The sequence below is a fragment of the Eubalaena glacialis genome, chromosome 8 (genome assembly GCF_028564815.1).
Source record: "Eubalaena glacialis isolate mEubGla1 chromosome 8, mEubGla1.1.hap2.+ XY, whole genome shotgun sequence".
NCBI classification, from domain to species: domain Eukaryota; kingdom Metazoa; phylum Chordata; class Mammalia; order Artiodactyla; family Balaenidae; genus Eubalaena; species Eubalaena glacialis.
The window spans coordinates 109,897,275-109,916,124 of NC_083723.1; the positions used below are offsets into that span (position 1 = coordinate 109,897,275).

The 18,850-nt window shown below is 41.9% G+C and overlaps 1 protein-coding gene across 2 annotated transcripts in view; it reads left to right on the forward strand.

Moving 5' to 3' along the window:
• Nucleotides 1–7,870: 7,870 nt before the first annotated feature.
• The window catches only part of LRGUK (leucine rich repeats and guanylate kinase domain containing), a 115,494-nt gene continuing 104,514 nt past the window's right edge, over nucleotides 7,871–18,850 (forward strand). For both annotated transcript variants that reach the window (XM_061198063.1, XM_061198064.1), the window contains exons 1-3: nucleotides 7,871–8,191; nucleotides 15,697–15,804; nucleotides 18,109–18,190. In XM_061198063.1, coding sequence (XP_061054046.1) covers nucleotides 7,871–8,191; nucleotides 15,697–15,804; nucleotides 18,109–18,190 — 511 coding nt within the window. The remainder of the gene's footprint in view (nucleotides 8,192–15,696; nucleotides 15,805–18,108; nucleotides 18,191–18,850) is intronic.

Sequence of the window (18,850 nt, forward strand, 5' to 3'; positions counted from 1 at the left end):
TACTTGTACTTCTTCATGCAAGTGTGGCTTTATTACTGTTGTTGTTGTTGCTGTCATTTCTGTGTGCATCCTAGACTTTGTAATACTCTTAGTGGTTTGCGTCATCGTAGATCTTAAGGAAAGCAAGAGTGCTCCCCATACAGTGGGGCAAGAAATGGAGGCTGATGTTCAAGCCCACTTGGCTGGGCAGGATGGTTGGTACAAAGACAGTGAAAGATGTGAGATTTGTTCTTTTTCACAGACTCCAAAGGACTTTCTTTCCATACCCTACTTAGAAACCACCCGTAAGTGTCACCTTCTATGATGGTTAATTTTACATGTCAACTTGACTGGGCCATGGGGTGCCCAGACATTTGGTCAAACATTATTCTGGATACATTTGTGAGAGTGTTTCTGGTTGAGGTTAACATCTGAATCAGTAGACTGGGTAAAGCACATTGCCTTCCCTAATGTGGGTGAGCCTCGTTCAATCAGTTAACGACCCGAACAGAACAAAGAGACTGAATAAGAGGGAACTCTGCTTGTCTGACTGTTGAGCTGGGACACCTGACGTCTTCTGCTCTTGGACTGGAATTGATATCATCAGCTCTGCTGAGTCTCCAGCTTGCCAACTTCAGTTCTTGGGACTTCTAGCCTCTCTAATCATGTGAGGCAATTCCTTATTGTAAATATTATATAAATATCCTATTGGTTTTGTCTCTCTGGAGAACCCTAACTAATATACCTGCATGGTTGGAAAGATTTGCAGCTTCTCTTTTGGGCTTTATAGCAGCAAATATTTGTTTTTGATGGAAGATAATCCTGACAGTAGCAAAGGCCAATATGAAAATAATCACTTGAATGAGAGTCAAAGGTAAAGATTCTAAATTCAATCTGTCACTAACGAGTTGGGTGAGACTGTAGGCAATTCATGCACTGTATATTAACCTTTGCTGCCTTTTCAAACCATCCCAGATATTAGTGGCTTAAAATGACCATTTATTTAGTTCATGATTTTTTGAGTTGACTGAGCAGTTCTTCTGGTCTGGTTTTTGCTGGGTTCCCTCAGGAATCTTAGATCAGTTGGCAGGTCGGTGGCTGGTACTGGATGACCGAGGCTGGCTTCATCTGCATGTCTGGCAATGGGAGTAGCTGGCCAAGGCCCCAGAGAGCCAGGCCATTGTTTCTCATTATCCACTAGGCTGGCCCTGGCTTCTTCACAGGGTGATCACAGCGTCCCAAAGCCCAAGCACTTCCAAGTCTCTGCTGGTGCCACATTTGCTACTATTCTGTTGGCCAAAGTGAGTTACATGGCCAAGCCCAGATTCTAGGAGTGGAGAAGTAGACTCTACCACTTGATGGGAGGGGCTAAAGTCACACTGCAAGGGGTGTGTACAGGGATAAGAAGAATTGGTGGCCATATTTGCAATCTACCACAATCCACCACTCACACCATTGGCTGAATGTGAGTCAGCCAATTTCACACTCATCTCATTTAACTCTCTCTGTAACCTTGGGAGGCAGGCATGAGGACTGGCTTTGATTAGCCAGGTCTGACTCTAAAGAAGTCCTGTTAGACCCTTTGAATGCTGGTTTGTGTCTTTTTATTTCCTTGGCAGCTTCAGAGTCCAGATACTCTGTTCTGAGACAGGCATCCTGCTGTTTTAATACAAACACTCATCTACACAGATGTGATTTCACTCAGGAGGAATGAAGTGGCAGCTACATTCCGTATTCTCACTGTAAAACCAAGCTTTTGTGTAGTCAATATATGTTTATAAAGCATCTACTATGGACAAGGCACTTTTTGCAAGGAAAGGAGGGACCCTCAGTGAAGAGGGGTAACTAAGGAAGTTTGGCCATAAGGTGTAGATGTAAGTTGTGTAGAGTGCCCAAAATATACAGTATATCAGAGACCAACAGAGTCTCCTATTAATCTCATGGGAAAGCATCATCTATGTGAAATGGACATTGTCCATTACAAGAATTATAAGGTTCCTGCCTTCCCCTCATGGCTGTCAGAATCTCTCACCAGGCCCATCTTTTCTCCCCCTCTTGTCCCCTAGGTTCTGCTAAGACATTTTGACACTTGAGGCAGTTTCATCCACTTCTTCACTCATGCCCCATTTCTCCCAGGAAGGCAGCACCCTCCCCCATCTTCCCAACTTCCTGTGAGCAGGTTTTATTTCAATATCAGTGACTTCTCAGAGATTCTTCCTGAAACATCCAGGCCAGCCTCTTTGCCTCTATTTGTGCCACTTCCCATTTTGGGACTGTCCAGCACCTCTTCCTGTGTTTCTCCTCCTCTCTTGAAGGCCTAACTCAACTCTTACCTCATCTATGAAGCTTCTGAGCATGCCTGTCTTGGGACACAGATTTGATCTCAACGGACAACTCCCATGGACCAGCCTGGGGCCCTGCTTTATCCACCTCAAGGAGTGAGTCCTATTTTCCAAGAGTGGTAAAGGGAAAGTGGTGGTCATGTTGCCTCCAACTCAGTCCCTCCCTGAGGGCCTGTAACATTAACTAGAAATCAATCAGGTGGGACTTACTTTCTCCTGTGTACTTTTAATTCATTTAGAAGATCTCTGTATCCTGCTGCCCCAACAATAATGCAAATCTCTTGATTAAAGAGATACAGACTTTAACTTTTATATCCCCAGTACCTGAAACAGACCCCTCTTACATAGGTTGTGTAATTTAATTGCTGATAATAATGATCTGGGTATTTCCTGTGTTTTACATCACAGCCTGCATGGTTTGCTTTCCACAAAGCGCCACCATTGCAAACTTGCTCTTAACTAGATGAAGTATATTGTGCTTTTTGAAGTGTATGGCTATGGTGGGATTTCTTGCACAGTTCATTCACCTGACTTCTGTTTGCCCTTCCTTCTGTTTTTATTATTTAGTGCCATTGGGAGGCTTTGGTTATTAAACCTCCTGTCTCTCAAACGCCCTTTCCTTTCTATCCCTTCTGCGATGATTTCTTCCTGAATTCCTTCTGGTCTTCTTTGATCTTCTTCTGAGTGTCCTAGCATAACATCCTCACATCCTCATATCTTCTTCCAAAAGACTGCATATAGTCCCTTCTGGTCATCATTTTAACATTTTAATCATTTTGATCTTAAGTTGTTGTGACTTCCCTGATGAAATCCACCTTTCTGTCTGCGCATGTAATCTGAGCTAGAAATTCTCAGTAATCCTTATCTAGTCCTCTGTTCAGATTTTATTCATAACCCGATGCTTGCAATTCCTTTGCAAAGAATTCTTCATTGGCTTGATTTTTCTGCCTTTGTCTATGAGCTTTTAAGATCATCTCTTCCTAGACTGCAATTTTTGTCTTTGATCTCAACACAAGTGTCTGATCCCCAGGGTATCTATTAGTAGGACACCCCCCAAAATACTTGACATTTGCTTAGAACAGATATTATTTGGCTCAGTCAAGTCCTTCCTGGACTTTTTCAGGCCCTACCAGTCCAATTCATTTCTATCATCATAATCTGAAGACAGCTGATTTCTGCAAAGGTGACAGATGAAGTTTCTCATTTGTTGTACTGTCTTTCCCCAACTTTTTTGATAATCATCACAGGGCTCAAAGTGTCTGTCTGACAGTTTGAAGGATCCGTCCACACCATATTGAGTCAAGGCGGCTGCAGGTGATGCTCTCATGACTCCTATATTTTCCCTTCTTAGCCCTTATGGCAATTGAAATAAATGATTATTTATATAATTATCTGCCTAATGTCTGTAGACTCACTAAGTTGTTATTAGATAATAAACTTCCTTCCTTATGAATAATCATCCCTTCTTCACAGAAAGGAATAACGAAATATAAAAGGATATGACATTAATGCATCGAATTTAAGGTTCTCCCTTGTCTTAGTCAGTTTGGGCTGCTATAGGAGAGTATATGGACTGATTTTATAGACAACAAAACTTTACTTCTCACAGTTCTAGAGGCTGGAAGTCCAAGGTCAGGTTCTGGTGAAAACCTTCTTCCAGATTGCAGAAGCCACCTTCTCCTTGTATCCTCACATGGTGGAAAGAGGGAGCTATCTTTCTGGCCTCTTCTTATCCCATTGATGCGAGCTCTATCCGCATGACCCAGTCATCTCCCGGAGGCCCCACCTCCTCATATCATCACATTGGGGATTGGATTTCAACGTATGACTTTTGGGGGAGGGGGACACAAAAATTCAGTCCGTAATGTCCCCCATAAAGTTTTACTAAAGCGATTGAGTGAAGCACAGTGTTTTGATTAAGGATGTGGGCTGGGAAACCAGACTCTCTCCATTTGAGTTCTAGCTTTGCCACTGTGTGACAAAATGAGTTGAGTGGTTTGCATAACCTCTCTATACCTATCTTTCCTCATCTATAATATGGGGATAATATTAACCTCTACCTTGTAGGGTCCTTGTAGGGATAAAATGAGTTAATATATGTAGAGTATTTATAAGGGTGCCCAGCACATGGTTATTACTCATAAATGTTAGTTGTGGTTCTATTTTCATTGTTATTATATCAGTGGTGCCTTCTATGGCCTATCTGCTCGCCGCATTTCATGATATTCTGTGCAAATTTAAGTGTTCTATCAAAAACACCATGAGTTCAAGGTGCTGCCATCCCAACACACCTGAGGAGCACTGTTCAACCTTTTTTTCCGCTCACAAAATTGGGGACGGGGTATACATTATTTGCTTTGCCCATGGTCTATACTCCTGGGAAGATCCTCTTCCCACATACAGGAAACAAAGGGTTCATCCCTGCCTTTTCTTTTCATTCTCAGTAAAGTAAGGTCATACATCAGGGTGTTGGCTCCAGTTTGGGGGAGAGCCTTGTTCTACATAGAAAAGTTAGGGGTTAGGGTAAATAATACTACCAGGGTAAATCTACCAAGTAGCTGAAGCTGGTAGTTAGCACCCTCCTTTAAACTTAAGCTTTTTACCCCTTTGATTCTCCCCTTTCAATAGCCTGTCTTGGATGTCCTCTCAAGAGAGGAGCTCTTGAGTGTCATGGTGACACTCTTCCACTTTCTCCTTCCTCTCACCTGAGTGGGTAAGGATCCAGAGCTACCACAGAAGACCCTGCTCTCCTAGATTATCATATCCCATTGCCTTTGCCCACCCCCTTGGTACTTCCTTAGCTTCAGAAACTTCAGGTCTTCCCGTCTGGCCCCCGACAGACAGACAAACACACACACACACACACACACACACATGTCTTTAGTACCTCACCAGGGCCAGACTCTCTGTGCCTCACAATTACTTCCTGAGAAACTAATTCATACTTCTGGAGAAAGCAGAGTATTCATGGTTAAGATCAGGGGCTTTGGATCCAGGAAGACTTGAGTTGGAATTTTGGTTTGGGTACAAATTTTGTGACTGAGCAACTTGCTTAGCATTTTTGAGCCTCATTCTTCTCCTTTGTAAAATGGGGATATCAACTCCTATTTTGGAGAGCAGTTGGAATAATTAACTGAGACATATCTACAGCATTTAGCACAGGCTTGGTTTACAGTAAGCAATGAATAAATAGAAGCAATTATTGATGTCTTATGCTAATAGGAAGACTTTTGACAAAATATTCTCTCCCCTCACCTCCCTCCCTCTCCCTAATTTTGTCTTCTCTACCTGGTAGAATAACTTTTATAGAGAGAACGCCTTCTATTTTGATGCCCAGTATTCCAAATTAGGGGATTCTATTCATACAGTTCCAGCATAGGGGGCATTTTGGTGAACTAGCGACAGCAAAGATTGAGCAAGGAGAGGTGTTGACTTTAATTCCTGCTTGGCTGCTAACAAGTCAGGTGAGTTTGGGCAAGTCATTATCCTTGGAGGGCCATCAGTTTCTTCTTCTATAAAAGGGAGAGTTGGGATAAGGTGGGCTTTTAAGTTCTTTCTAGTTCTGACATGCTATGATTCTATATGAAAGGGTTATTCTCTGAGTTCTTTTATTTATGTTTAAGAACATTAGCTGATAACATTTTTTTTTTTTTTTCTGAGACATCTTGTGTACCTTTATCTTGCCTCACATTTTCCACCTGCAAAAGCGGTAGTTGAAGGTAGACAGTGGAGTTGGTCATTCTAGGTTTGGATTTCGGCACCACTGCTTGTCCTTGGGCCTAGTTATTTAAATTCTGTGGGCCTCAGTTACCTCATCTGTTGAATGGGGATAGACAGAGAGTAGATGTGCAGATGAAAAGAGAGAAACATTTAGAAATATATAACTCCAAAGGCTATAGTTTAATGTCCCGTAGGGCATAAACCAGTTTTATCTCTAACCTAGTGGACTTATTTCAGAATGTCTCTGCTTGTGGACTCTGAATACCCTGTTAACATCTTACCGGTTCCCTCATAAATTAATGAGTTGAATAAAATCTTTCACACGTGTTTCTATTTTTGTATGATAATCATCTTTTTAACTTTTTGAAATTTACTCTTTAACAGGTCCTAACTAACTCTGCCCTTAAGACACTTTTCTCAATAGAATGACACTGGAAAAGCTTGCTTTGCTGAAAATGCTGATTAAGTTATTGAAAACTACAAAAAACACACTGGGTTTCCATTTTTATACTTTCTGCCCCCTTCATCCTTATGTCATTTAGCTAGCCAGGTCCTATGGGGGTGAGGGTGGAGAAAAATCCCTTGGAGGAGTTTTTAATCCACTGGAAAAAAAGAAGCAAGCAAGCAGTAAGATGAGCCTAGCAGAAAGAGATACTTTCATTATGGCCTTTACATTTATGACTAGCAAGATAATGAAGGAAGGTAATTCTGAAAGCTTTCTGTCAGTTTTAATGGGCCCTCAAGCACTGAGAAAGATAATAGTCAATGGATGGTGTCCATAAGAATTTTTTTCTCCTTCTCCCCTGACAGCCACTGACAGGATCATTTTGTATTTGAAACTGCTGCCATTGAAGCATGGAGAAAAGGCTCTGTAAGGCCAGGAGGATGAGGGTGACTTCCGCACAAGGATCTCTTTTGTCATCACTATGGCAATAATAGTTACTATAATTTTCATTCTGCTTTTCCATACAGTGTCTACTTTGTGGAGCTCAAGGCTATGGGATTTGGGTCACATGAAATCACGCTAGCATATAATCATGCTTTGAAATCTTGCAAGAGTATTTTAGAAAACTGCAAAGAGAACCTATGCAACAAGATGAAAATAATTACCAATGCAGGTCATTGACTAATACAATTATTTATGCGATGCTAATAGCTTTACAGAGGCTTTCAGATACAGTGTCAGTTTGACAGTCGTTTGTTTTTCTCTTTGTTTGCATTGTTAGACCACTGCCAGTTTTTCTACCCAAGGACATGGCTTATCATTTCGGTGTAAAAATGTAAGTTAATTGTCAACCAGCTCTCAGTCGTTGTCTGGTAGTTTCTCTTTATTATCCGCAATACGGACAGGAACCATGCCTTCTATTTCATTTACGCGCACTGCACTCTGCATAGAGTAAAATTTCAGTGTTATTAGCTTTCCGACAGACAGCTGTAGAGACATCTAACACTAACTCTGCGTAAAGAGCCTCCATGAATGAAGTAGGATGGGGTGCTCACCGGTGATCTCAGGGCGGGATGAAAAATCTCTAAGAGGGGCCTCGAGGTTGAGAGAAAACAGTTGAACACAAAAAAGGGGGTGCAGAGAAAAAAGGTGAAAAACGAGAAAGACAAGCAAAAAAAAAAAAAGCCAGCGATTGAACGGACTAAAAAGAAAACACACACACACACACGGACACACACGGACAAAAAGAAAAGGAAAGTCGTGCACCAATGGCAGCGCAAGCTGAAAGCGAGGACGCAGGGAGGGGCGGAGACTACAGCCCCCAAAATCCCCTGCGGCGCCTCCACCCCTGGCGTCAGTCTCCTAGGCAACCCCGGTAAACAAGATGGCGACCTCCGGGAAAGATCCCCAGTTGCCGAAGCCTTCCTGTCTCCAGGGAGGCGTGAGCAGTTCACGAGCTGGAGCCCAGTCGAAACTGCTGCACTCAGAAAAGGAACGTCAGTCTTGTTGGTCTCCTTTTCCCATGGGGCAGAGACCGAAAAATACTTTCCGCAAAGCCTCCTCCTACCTACTCCAGCAGCTCGTTCACTGCTATCAAGAGTCGGACGTGGACGGAGATCACGAAGACCAGGAAGAGGGCGAGGGAGAGGGCGAGGGCAAAGTGGAGTTCGAGGAGTCTTCAGAGTCCGAAATGCTGAATTTTGAGGTGTGCCTTCCCCCCACCCCTTATCCCCTCACTTCCTTCTCCAGCGGTCGGACCCCTCACCAGCCTGCGGCTGAGCCCATTCCTAGGGCTCCTTGCCTCCAGGAACGCCTCTTCCTTACTGCTCTGAGACTCCCCCTCTCTCCTTCCCATTTCTGTTACCCTGTTTCCTCACCCTTTGCCTGAAATATCTTGAAGTATATCCTTTATTTTTCGTTAGCACATTTGATTTCTTAAGAGTCAAGTTACACAGCATCGTTGAGGGAAAGTATCTATTTGTATGGGAGTTATGGCTTGACAGTGTTGTGAATAGACAGACTTCTACTTCTGCACCCCCTGCACCTTTTCCTCATGATTGTGAAATACTCCAACACTCTCCCCGACTTCTAGTCCCTTCATCCTCCTTCCTCTAGGAAAAAAAAATTACCCTTTTGAAATAATCTAAGTGCTTCCTCAAAGACCAAGTGACTTGGAAGTTTTTATATATTACTTCTGCCAGGGGTATATGATGCATTATACAAACAACACAGACTGCTCACTGTGACAGTATTTCAGGAGGTGGGGAATGTTCCCAACATTCCCATCTGTAATGCCTCGTTGGCAGCTTGGCCTTTCACACTAATACAGATTCCCTCTTTTCTACAATACCTCTTCTAAACATGACCCAATTCCACTTTTTACATCTGTTAGCATCCTGTTCCTTCCTTAGCCCGTTGCCTGCCTTCTTATCCCTTTCCACTTCACATCATGTCACTTCTTTCTCTTGGCTTTCTAATACATTATTTGCTTGCTTTCTTTTTTTTAAAATTTTTATTGGAGTATAGTTGATTTACAATGTTGTGTTAGTTTCAGGTGTACAGCAAAGTGAATCAGTTATACATATACATATATCCACTCTTTTGATTTGCTTTCTTTTGATAAACTGTTAGGTTTTCCTCTTTGTCTTACCTGCCAGGAAACATAACTTTTTTTCTTAATTCAGTATTTTTCTTAATTTCAGTAGTTTTTCTTTAGATTAGGTTTTTTTCTTCCCTTTCTTCCTCCTTCATAGTATAAATTGCTTCAAATTCTTTTCAGAAGTAGATATAATACAGAGAAATAGAAAGTTTCCAACATCCTGTTCTGTGATATTTTTCTGGCATCCCCTCTGCATCACTGCACCTTTTCCTAGTCACCTTTCTTTCCCCCTTGAGACCAAACAAGTTTCTCTTTGTTATGCCTGTTCTCTTTCACCATCTCCTTTCCTCATTTGTCTTATTTTTTCTTGTTCTCCCCTCTGTAACTTGAGTGTTTTCTGTTACTCTGATTCTGCCATTGACTACTTACATTGTGTCCCCACTTGGGTTCCCTTCTTTTGTAATGTCCTTTTGTTCACTTTCCACATTTGGCCCATTTTTTTCCACCCTCATCCCCCATTTTGTCTTCTACCTCCTTCTACATGGCCCAGTTACACATCAGTTTTGCTTAAAGTGGACCACAGAAAATTAATACTTATTTTGTTCATCTTTTGTTGATTTACTTTACCATGCTTAACAGTGACTACTGGAAAACTGTAGCGATGTTTTTACAACTTTGAGGTGTTTGTATGGCTTTCACCCCAGAGGAATTAACAAATGAATCAGCAGATTACTTTATTCTAATTAATGCATGTTCTTCGGCTATGGGATTCATTAGTACCATTGTTAATCTGTCTTCAGTATGACATTAACAAACCATAGAGGGAGGGGGTTGACTTGAACTAGTTAATCCTTTTTGGCTTGTAGGCTTTTGTGTGGAAAAAGTTTATTATTTCTTCTATTTATATTCTAAAATTAATATTTGTTTTGTGTTCTCACATTCTCTTTTACCTTTTTATAGTGTCTCATATGTTTTGATATGCTGAATAAACCGAAAAGTTTTAAGAGGAAACATTTGGGCTTTTATGTTCAGTGATTTATTTTCCATATCCTAGCCTGATTAAGATTTATAATGCTATGATGGTCAAAATGATTATTAAGTGCCTATAATGTAATTAGCCTTAATGAACTTGAGGGAGTTAGGGCAGACCAGCTGTTCAGAATATTGCCTTTGGAATTCAAAATTTTGTGTAAAGCCTTTTGTTTGTTGTGAGATTTTGAGCAAGTTACTCATACTCTCTGTGTCTCATCTGCACTACAGGAATTATAATACTATCTACCTCATGGAGAGCTGTGAAAATTTAATGAGATCCTATGTGTAAACTACTTAGCACAATATATTATTTATACTGTTACTAATACAAGTAATAACTTACCTGTTCTTATCTACTAACTACAGCCCATCAAGTGACTTCATTAATTTAGCCTTCATTGAACAAACATTCACAAATGATTACTATATAGGAAGTACTCTGACTATACAGGGCAGAAGAAATGTCTGGGCCTGTGATCTGTTTCTGCTGCATGAAAACCACTCTTTGCCAGTAACTTTATGTGGATGATAATGCCTGCTCATTGGATAGTTATGAACATCAAATTTAATGGCAAAGTCTATGTTAAAGTTCTTAACATAGTGTCTGATACAGTGCAGGCTCTCAAAAAATTAGAGATGTAATACATAATAGCTACAGTAATGATAGAAAAAGATGAGAGTGTGACGGAGGACATACGTGGTCCCAGCTCTCAAGGTGAGATAAGAGTGAGCGTTCATCCTATGAAGAGATGTGTACAGATGATAGCCGGGTTGCAGGGATGGCAGAAGACTTGAAGGAAAGTAAACCCTTACTTGGGTGCAGAGGTGGTATGTGGGCAGGCAGACGGCAGCTTTTCCAAGTGGTGGGTTATAGGTGAGAGCAGAAAGGCAGATGAGGTGGGGGCCCGGTTGTGGAGAGCTCTGTGCTGTTGTAGGGACTGTGGACTTGACTCTAAGCAGCAGGGAACTGCTCTTGTGGCCCAGGGAGATTAGATAAGAAGATGGTAAGCCTGGAGGCAGGGAGATCAGTGCACAGAGGAGCAATATCTATGGGGAAGAGACAAGAGTCTGGATTAAGGCAATGGGAATGGAAAGGAAGCTAGAGAGAAGTACGTATTTAAAATATTTAAGATGAAACACTTACTAATGGAATATTGGAAGTCTAAGGTGACTGTTAGGTCTGTGGCGTGTTCCGGGGGGAATATTAGGGCCACTAACCACCGTGGGAAACAGGGACAGGTGGAGCTGTGCATTCAGGAGTTGGGCATGTGAATCGTAGGCCTCTGGAAATCAGGAGAGGAGGGCTCAGGGTCAGAGACCTGGAAATCATCAGCATTGGAGTCTGTGAGATCATCCAGGAAGAGAAGAAAGAAGAGAAGGAGAGGGCCAAGAAAAAAACCCTGGGGGTACAGGTATTTCAGAGGCAGGCAGATGAAGAGGATTCAGGGGAAGAAACTGGAAAAGACTGATAAGAGAAAAAGGAAAAGGAAAAGGGAGGGAAGCCAGGGCAAGAAAGAGTGTTGAGAACATTGGAGTGGGTTATGCCACCAAGAGGTTAAGTGGGAAGAGGCCCAAAAAGGGCTCATTAGGGACTTCCCTGGCGGTCCAGTGGTTAAGACTTCGCCTTCCAATGCAGGGGGTGCGGGTTCCATCCCTGGTCAGGGAGCTAAGACCCACATGCCTCGCGGCCAAAAAACCAAAACAGAAGCAATATTGTAACAAATTCAATAAAGACTTTAAAAATGGTCCACATCAAAAAAACAAAATCTTTAAAAAAATAAAATAAACCCAACAAATTATTAAGCCTCAAATAAATATTTCTTAAAAAAGAAAAAAGGGTTCATTAGCTTTGCCTATTTGACAGTCATTGGAGACCTTGGCCCATGTGGATTTTGTGACGTGAAGGCAGCGGCCTAAGTGAAGCAAGTTGAGGCGTGAATGGGGGTGAACAAGGGGGAAACTAGCTTGGCTATTAAGGGAAACTATAGCTATAGCTAAAGGAACATGCAGGACTGAAGAGAGCCCTTGTAGGACAGAAGGGACTCACATGCTCGTAGAGCTGGAGAAGTGACAGCTTGGAGAATGACAGTGGAGAGTGACCGGTTGAAACCACAGGCAAAAGAGGGCAACATTGATGGTCCCTGAACACGGTCTCTGGGGAAACAGAGGGTGCTGGACCCTGAGTGTGGAGAAGGAGCCGACCTCCTCTGAGACCCCAGCAAGAAGCATCAGGACAGGTGCAGGATGTGGAGGGGCTGATGTCTGATCATTCCTACTTTGCCTCGGAAGTGGAAGAGAAGGATTGAGAGGGTCCCCTGCTGAGAGTGAGGACAAAGGAGTGGAGGCGCCTGACAGCTTGAGGAAAGGGCTGGAGATCTCACCAGCAAGGTGGGGACTTGAAAGGCAGCTGAGGAAGAAGGGGACCATAATAGCACCATAGCACTGAGGCCCAGCTAAAAGCTGACTTGAACGTGGCACCAGAAGGCACACTTGTGGACCTTTCCCTCCCACTCAGCACCTCAGGGGAAGGAGTAGTCTTGTTATTCATTCAGCCCATGTTTTAGCACCAAACATGTATTAGGTACTGTATTCCTCCTCCCCACTTTACACTTTCGCTATTTGAACTCTTTGTAGTTTCCCCAATGGGCTATACTTGCCTTTGCCTTTGGGATTTTGTACATGTTGCCCCTTGTACCTGCAATACCCTCTTGGCCCTCTTCTGCCCTTTCTTCCCCTTTGCCAGAATAACTCACAACTTTGGGTTTCAATGGTTCTCTCACCGAGGAAGTCTTTGCTAACCCCCTACTCCCCACTAAAACGGCCATAAAATGGGTGCCCTGCTCCTAGTGAAAGCACCCCGCCTACCTCTATTGTAGTTTATCAAACTCCTGAAATAGTTTGTGTACTTGGCTGACCTGTGCTTCGTATGCTGGACAGATTTTTATCCCAAATGGGTGATGAACATGACATAATCCCTGCCCCAATGCAGTAGTTGAGCGTGAAGTTGATTCAGGTTTGGGTATGCATGGGGCAGTTGCAGTCAGGGGCCAAGGAGTCAGAGACTTGAGGGTAGAGAGACATTGAAATTGCCCATGGGAGGCCCAGTAGAGAAGGAAGTATAGTCAGGAGGGGACAGATAGACTCAGAGGTAAAGGGAAGGATGAACAGACTGGAGATTTTGTTGTGGTCAGAGACCAAGTTCAGTAGGTGTTGGAAAGATTGAAGGATGGGCAGTTGTGGGAGCCGAGAACAATGGAAGACTTGAGGTCTGAGGTTTCTAGGGTGGAGCAGTTTAGCATGATGACTAAGTCCAGGGCATGCCCAGGGGAGTGAGTGGCTGAAGTTGGCTAGAGATCAATTTTAAGGTGTCTGGAGTTGAGAAAATAAAGGAACATGTATGTGTGCACGTACTTGGAGTGGTCGGGGTGTTGAGTGGCCCTCCTTAGGGATTCTGAAACCACCCAAGATACAGATAGGGCTGGTCAAGGTCTGAAGATGACCAAAGACCAGAAGGGAGAGACATGACCCTGACAAATGGCAGGAACCTCAAAGGATGTATGAGGGGGTGGCCGTGAGGAGTCTTGCCTTGGGGGTTTGGGACAGTGCTGACAGTATGTCCCATCTCTGTATCAATGGCTGTGTTGAAAAACAGATGTCCACCTACTGTAAATAAGGGCTTCTGTAGTTTCTTGTTTCCAGGAAATGGAGGGGGTGGGCCACATGGAAAGTTTGGGAGGGAAGGTAACACTCTCTCACCTCTATTCCTTCCCAGGCCTACTATAAAAAATGGCAACTTTGTTTAGAAAAGTAGATCTCTTTCCCCCATTTTGTGAACAGGTTGATTGGTATGGACGAATGAAACATTAAGATGTGGAATTTCTGAATTCACCAATTTGTGCTAACAGCTGCCATTTACTGGGGACACTTGCTGTGTTCTAGGCACCACGCTAAGAGCTTTATGTTCACAATTATTTTCATTCTCTCCAAAACATTAAGAAAAAGTAATAACATATCCTATTTATAGATGAAAAATTATGAGTCTCAGAGAAAACTTTATCTCCCGAAGTCATATATCCAAAATGGCAGATCTGGGGTTCAAACCAACTGTGCAGGATCTCCGTGTGAGTGATATTTGCTTCTCTGGGGTAGTGGAAATTGGGGAGGAAAGAAAACTCTTTACAGTAGCACAAGCCTGCATACGTATGTCCTTAGTACTAGAAGGCTGAGCAGCATCATTGGTTCTTGAATTAATATAGAAGACCTGAAAGAGTATTTTGCCATCATAGTCCGTATACCAGTTCCATTGGTTAGTAATATTGGCGTGACTGATGTGGTTACTTGTATTTTGTGTCCTCATGCTGATGTTAATGTGTTGGTCATTGTGGAGCTGAAGGCAGCACAAACACTAGTCCATCTATTATCTGTTCTGTCTGTCATTATTGGGGGAGGGGTGTGTTGGGCCACCACTGGTCCATGGTGTCTATACACTAAGGGCCAACCTCCTTCTACAAATGACATTACCCTTTTAATTAATCTTGTAAATGGTATGAATCCAGCAAAATTAGCCAGTACAAAGTGAACTGAGGACCTGTTTTCTCCAACAAGAATACCAGATGTAGAGAAGTAATTGCCTTAATTTGATGTAACCATCCTTAGGGTTGTGGACAAGCAGTCAAGTGTAGTGGTTAGAACTGCCCTGGAGTCAGACAGATTCGGATTTGTATTCGGCTCTGTCACATACTAGCTATGTGGTTTCAGGCAAGTTAACTTCTGTGAGCCTTAGTTTCTTCATTTGTAAAATGGAGCTAAGCGTACCTCCCTCAGGATTGTCAGGAGGATTAAAGGAGTGGACCCATTGAGAGCTCTTAGCACAGTGCCCAGAACAGAAGCACTAAATCAACGTAGCTATCATCACTAATATTGACGCTTCTACTGCTACTGTGTTAACTCTGCTTTGAATACCTAATACAAGCAACCACCTGCAAGTTCAGCAGCAATACATTGATTTGACTGATATTTTCTTAATCATATGTAATATGTATGGGTCTTCAACACAGTTTTTTTTTTAAATTACCATTTCCTTTATTTATTTATTTATTTATTTATGGCTGTGTTGGGTCTTCGTTGCTGTGCGCAGGCTTTCTCTAGTTGCGGCGAGAGGGGGCTACTCTTCGTTGCAGTGCAACGGGCTTCTCATTGCAATGGCTTCTCTTGTTGTGGAGCACGGGCTCTAGGCGCATGGACTTCAGTAGTTGTGGCACGTGGGCTCAGTAGTTGTGGCTCGTAGGCTCTAGAGCACAGGCTCAGTAGTTGTGGCACATGGGCTTAGTTGCTCTGCGGCATGTGTGATCTTCCCGGACCAGGGATCGAACCTGTGTCCCCTGCATTGGCAGGCGGATTCTTAATCACTGTGCCACCAGGGAAGTCCCAACAACACAGTTTTCTTTGGGGCCGGTAAATTTTGGAAGGCTCAGCTCCCAGATATGTAATATAGTAAATAAGTGCTGGATATGATGAGGTGGATTACTTCTTTTCTAATGGAAGTCCTTTCTTTGTCCACCTCTCTGGTTTTTTTGCAGGGAGAATTTGATGGGGTCCTGAGAGAGGAGGTCGTGGCTGAGAAACTCTACGAACTGGGGCGCTCAGGCTCTGGGACTGAGCATGTCTACCTCAGTCTGACTTTATCAGTGAGTATGAGAAGGTCACCATTGGCTGGCTACATCTTGACACTGGTGGGACCACATCCATTTTCTCTGGTACGCATAGCTTTTTTGGTGGCCCCCAAATCTCAGAGTCTTGCATGTGATGGAGAATGGCGATGAGTTATTTATGTTTGACATCAAAGAGCCCTGGCCAGTCCAATAATCAGCCCCCTTGCCGCCCGCCAAGTTCCTTTGTTTTCATTTCCTTCACAGTCTATTTCTTTCATCTTAAGCAGTCTGTTTTATAGTAATCAATGCTTTCCTTCCAGGAGGTTGAATTTGATTCTGTAAAACCAATCAAAAACTCTAAGAATTTTCTTTCTGATCAGTGCCAGGACTACAATTTATATCTGAATCCAAGGGAACAAAATATTTTTGTATTGACTTTTTTCCCCCTAAGTATGTCAAGAAATCAGTAGCTGTGAGCTATAGCTCACTTTCTAAAACGTACGTACCTATTATGAAAGATAAAAATGTATTGTTATTCATCAATTTTCAAGATTTCGATACCAGCACAGAATCTTGACTCTAAATTTATCATAAGAGAAGCTGTAAGAGCAGAGTACTCAGAGTATTTCAGCTTCTTTCCTCATTTTGTTTCTTTATAGTCCTAGGAAAATAATTTTTTTTTTTTTTTTGCTTTCTTGTATTGTAAAGCACTAACTACTCCTTGGAGGTCCACAGAGTAAATGCAGATATGTAGGTGAAAAAAGCACACTGAAATTTTGCTACAGCACCCTAATTTGCCTCAAGCATATATAATTCATAGCAAGGCTGTTTTATCTTGGATTTGAACTAGTAAACTGTCCAAAAAATGTTAAGCCCTTTTTACCCATGCTGGTTTCATGGCATGTCCTTTGAGAACAGCATACGAAGGCTCTAATCTTTTACTAATTTTCACTTTACAGCATTTTATGGATGACTCGGCCAGTCAGGCAGTAATGTACACGGAGCACCCCGTGTGCCTTGCACTATGTTAGGCTTTGGAATGGAAGATAATTCCAGTAGCGGTACATCTGCAGACGAGTCCTTTTCAATCAATCCTCTACGTATATACGTAGTGCTACGCCTTAAATTGATCTACAAAAAAGCACAATCCTTTAAATCTTATTTCAGCTAGATGGACCGAAGCTTCTTACTTTGCCACTGACCTCCTTACATTTGAGATATTACATGTTGAATTACTTTGCCCTAATAGCCTGTCTTACTGCGTACACTTTTCTTAGGGTTGGCCAGGTTAGTGATTTTTCCTGCCTTATATCTTACTTATGTTACACATAATTTTTTAACTTTCTCCAATTACTTGTGTACACAGTTTCTCTCCTACCCAAAGTCGTAAGTTTCTTAAAGGCAAAATATAGCTCTAGTCGATCATTGTACGTGTTTCTCATCATGCCAAGCTTAATGCCTTGTATGTAGTAGGTCATCAGTAATTTACTTATTACTGTTCTAGAGGCCTTTATTAAAATTCTTATCATTCTTATATTTGAGAACTTGCTTATCATGACACTTTATTGGTTGGCTTTTTCTGACTCTGACATCACAACATAAACCAGTGACATGAGTCTTTGTTCCAAGGGGCCAAATTCCCCTCCAACCCCTCGTGATGTTCACTAGATGCAAGATTTCATGGAAGGGATCTCGGACAAAGATTCAGGAGACTTGGAGCTGCTTTTGTATTGCTAACTTGCTAAGTGATTTTAGGCTATTTACGTACCTCTTTGTACCTCACATTCCTCATCCCTACACTGGGGATAATCTGCCCTACAGATCTCACAGGTTTGTTTGATCAGATGAGATTATTGGGAGAGAGCTTTGAAGCCTGAGGAAGCGTAAGAAGTATTGTTATTAATGATCACTCGATTAGGTGTGAACTCTTCTAACATTTCATTTGAATTCTAGGCATTTGCTTTTTCTTTTCTTCTACTAGATAAAGACTTTGGCTTTATTGCTTTTATGTGTGTGGTTTTTTTAAAATATAAAACTCTGCTCTAAAGGTGTTCATGAACACTGCTTTAATTTGCCTTTTCATGTTGTATATGTTCTTGCTAACAACACTAATTTTCCAAGCTATTGTTTCCTTCAGAAGAATGCATTTGCTGATGGGGTTTGTAGTCTGTTTTGAGACCCTGTTGGTAGTAGGCTTCAGATTTTATTCTCTCACTTCTACTGTACTTTCAAAGGAAATTCTGGATTTCTTTCTGTCAACTTCTATTTCCAGATGTCTTGAGAAGCCTGAGTACTCATCTGTTAAAGCAACATTAAATCTTTTACCTTTTATTTTCTCAGGATCTTGATTTAATTGACATTAGCATCCTCTGTGGATACATTCACCTGCAGAAGTTGGATCTTTCAGTAAATAAAATCGAAGGTATGTAATTGTCATTCTAGTAAGTCAGTGGATTGCTGAATTATTTCAAAATTTAAGCTTTGCAGAATGTAATATACTTTAATACTACCAAACTTGATATAAGTGCTATTGTGGATCACTTTACACATTGATCCTCTATCTTCCATGGAAAAAAAGCACCTAAAACTGATGAGAAAAGAAAAAGGCAGAGGTCAGCAAACATGCTACATTATGCGATGGTTGAGACCCACTCAGTGATATTAAAGAGCGTCAGATGGAATGTTTGCTTTGCTTTTTCCTTTCAAGAGATGGATCATTACTTCTTTAATGCCTCCTGAATGTTTGATGATACCCATTTCCTTCCCTCTTTTAGTTTATTCAGTGTAGATGAATTAGTTCTTTTTTCCCCCTTTAATGGATGCTTTTCTTTATTTTGCATTTGCATCTACATCTTAATCCTGGCTAGCTACTTCTGTTCTTATTTGAACACCAGGGATTCAGAAATTTATTTTTCCCCCTCTCTTTGCTGTCTCCATATAGTTAGTGGGTTCTTACAAGTCTAACTCCGCCATTTATGGTTCCATATAAGGTATCTGTTGTGATACCTTGCTCACATTCAATGAAATTAGTCACATTTTCTTCAAAGCTTGATCCTTGTTTCTAATTTTCTGACCCTATTTG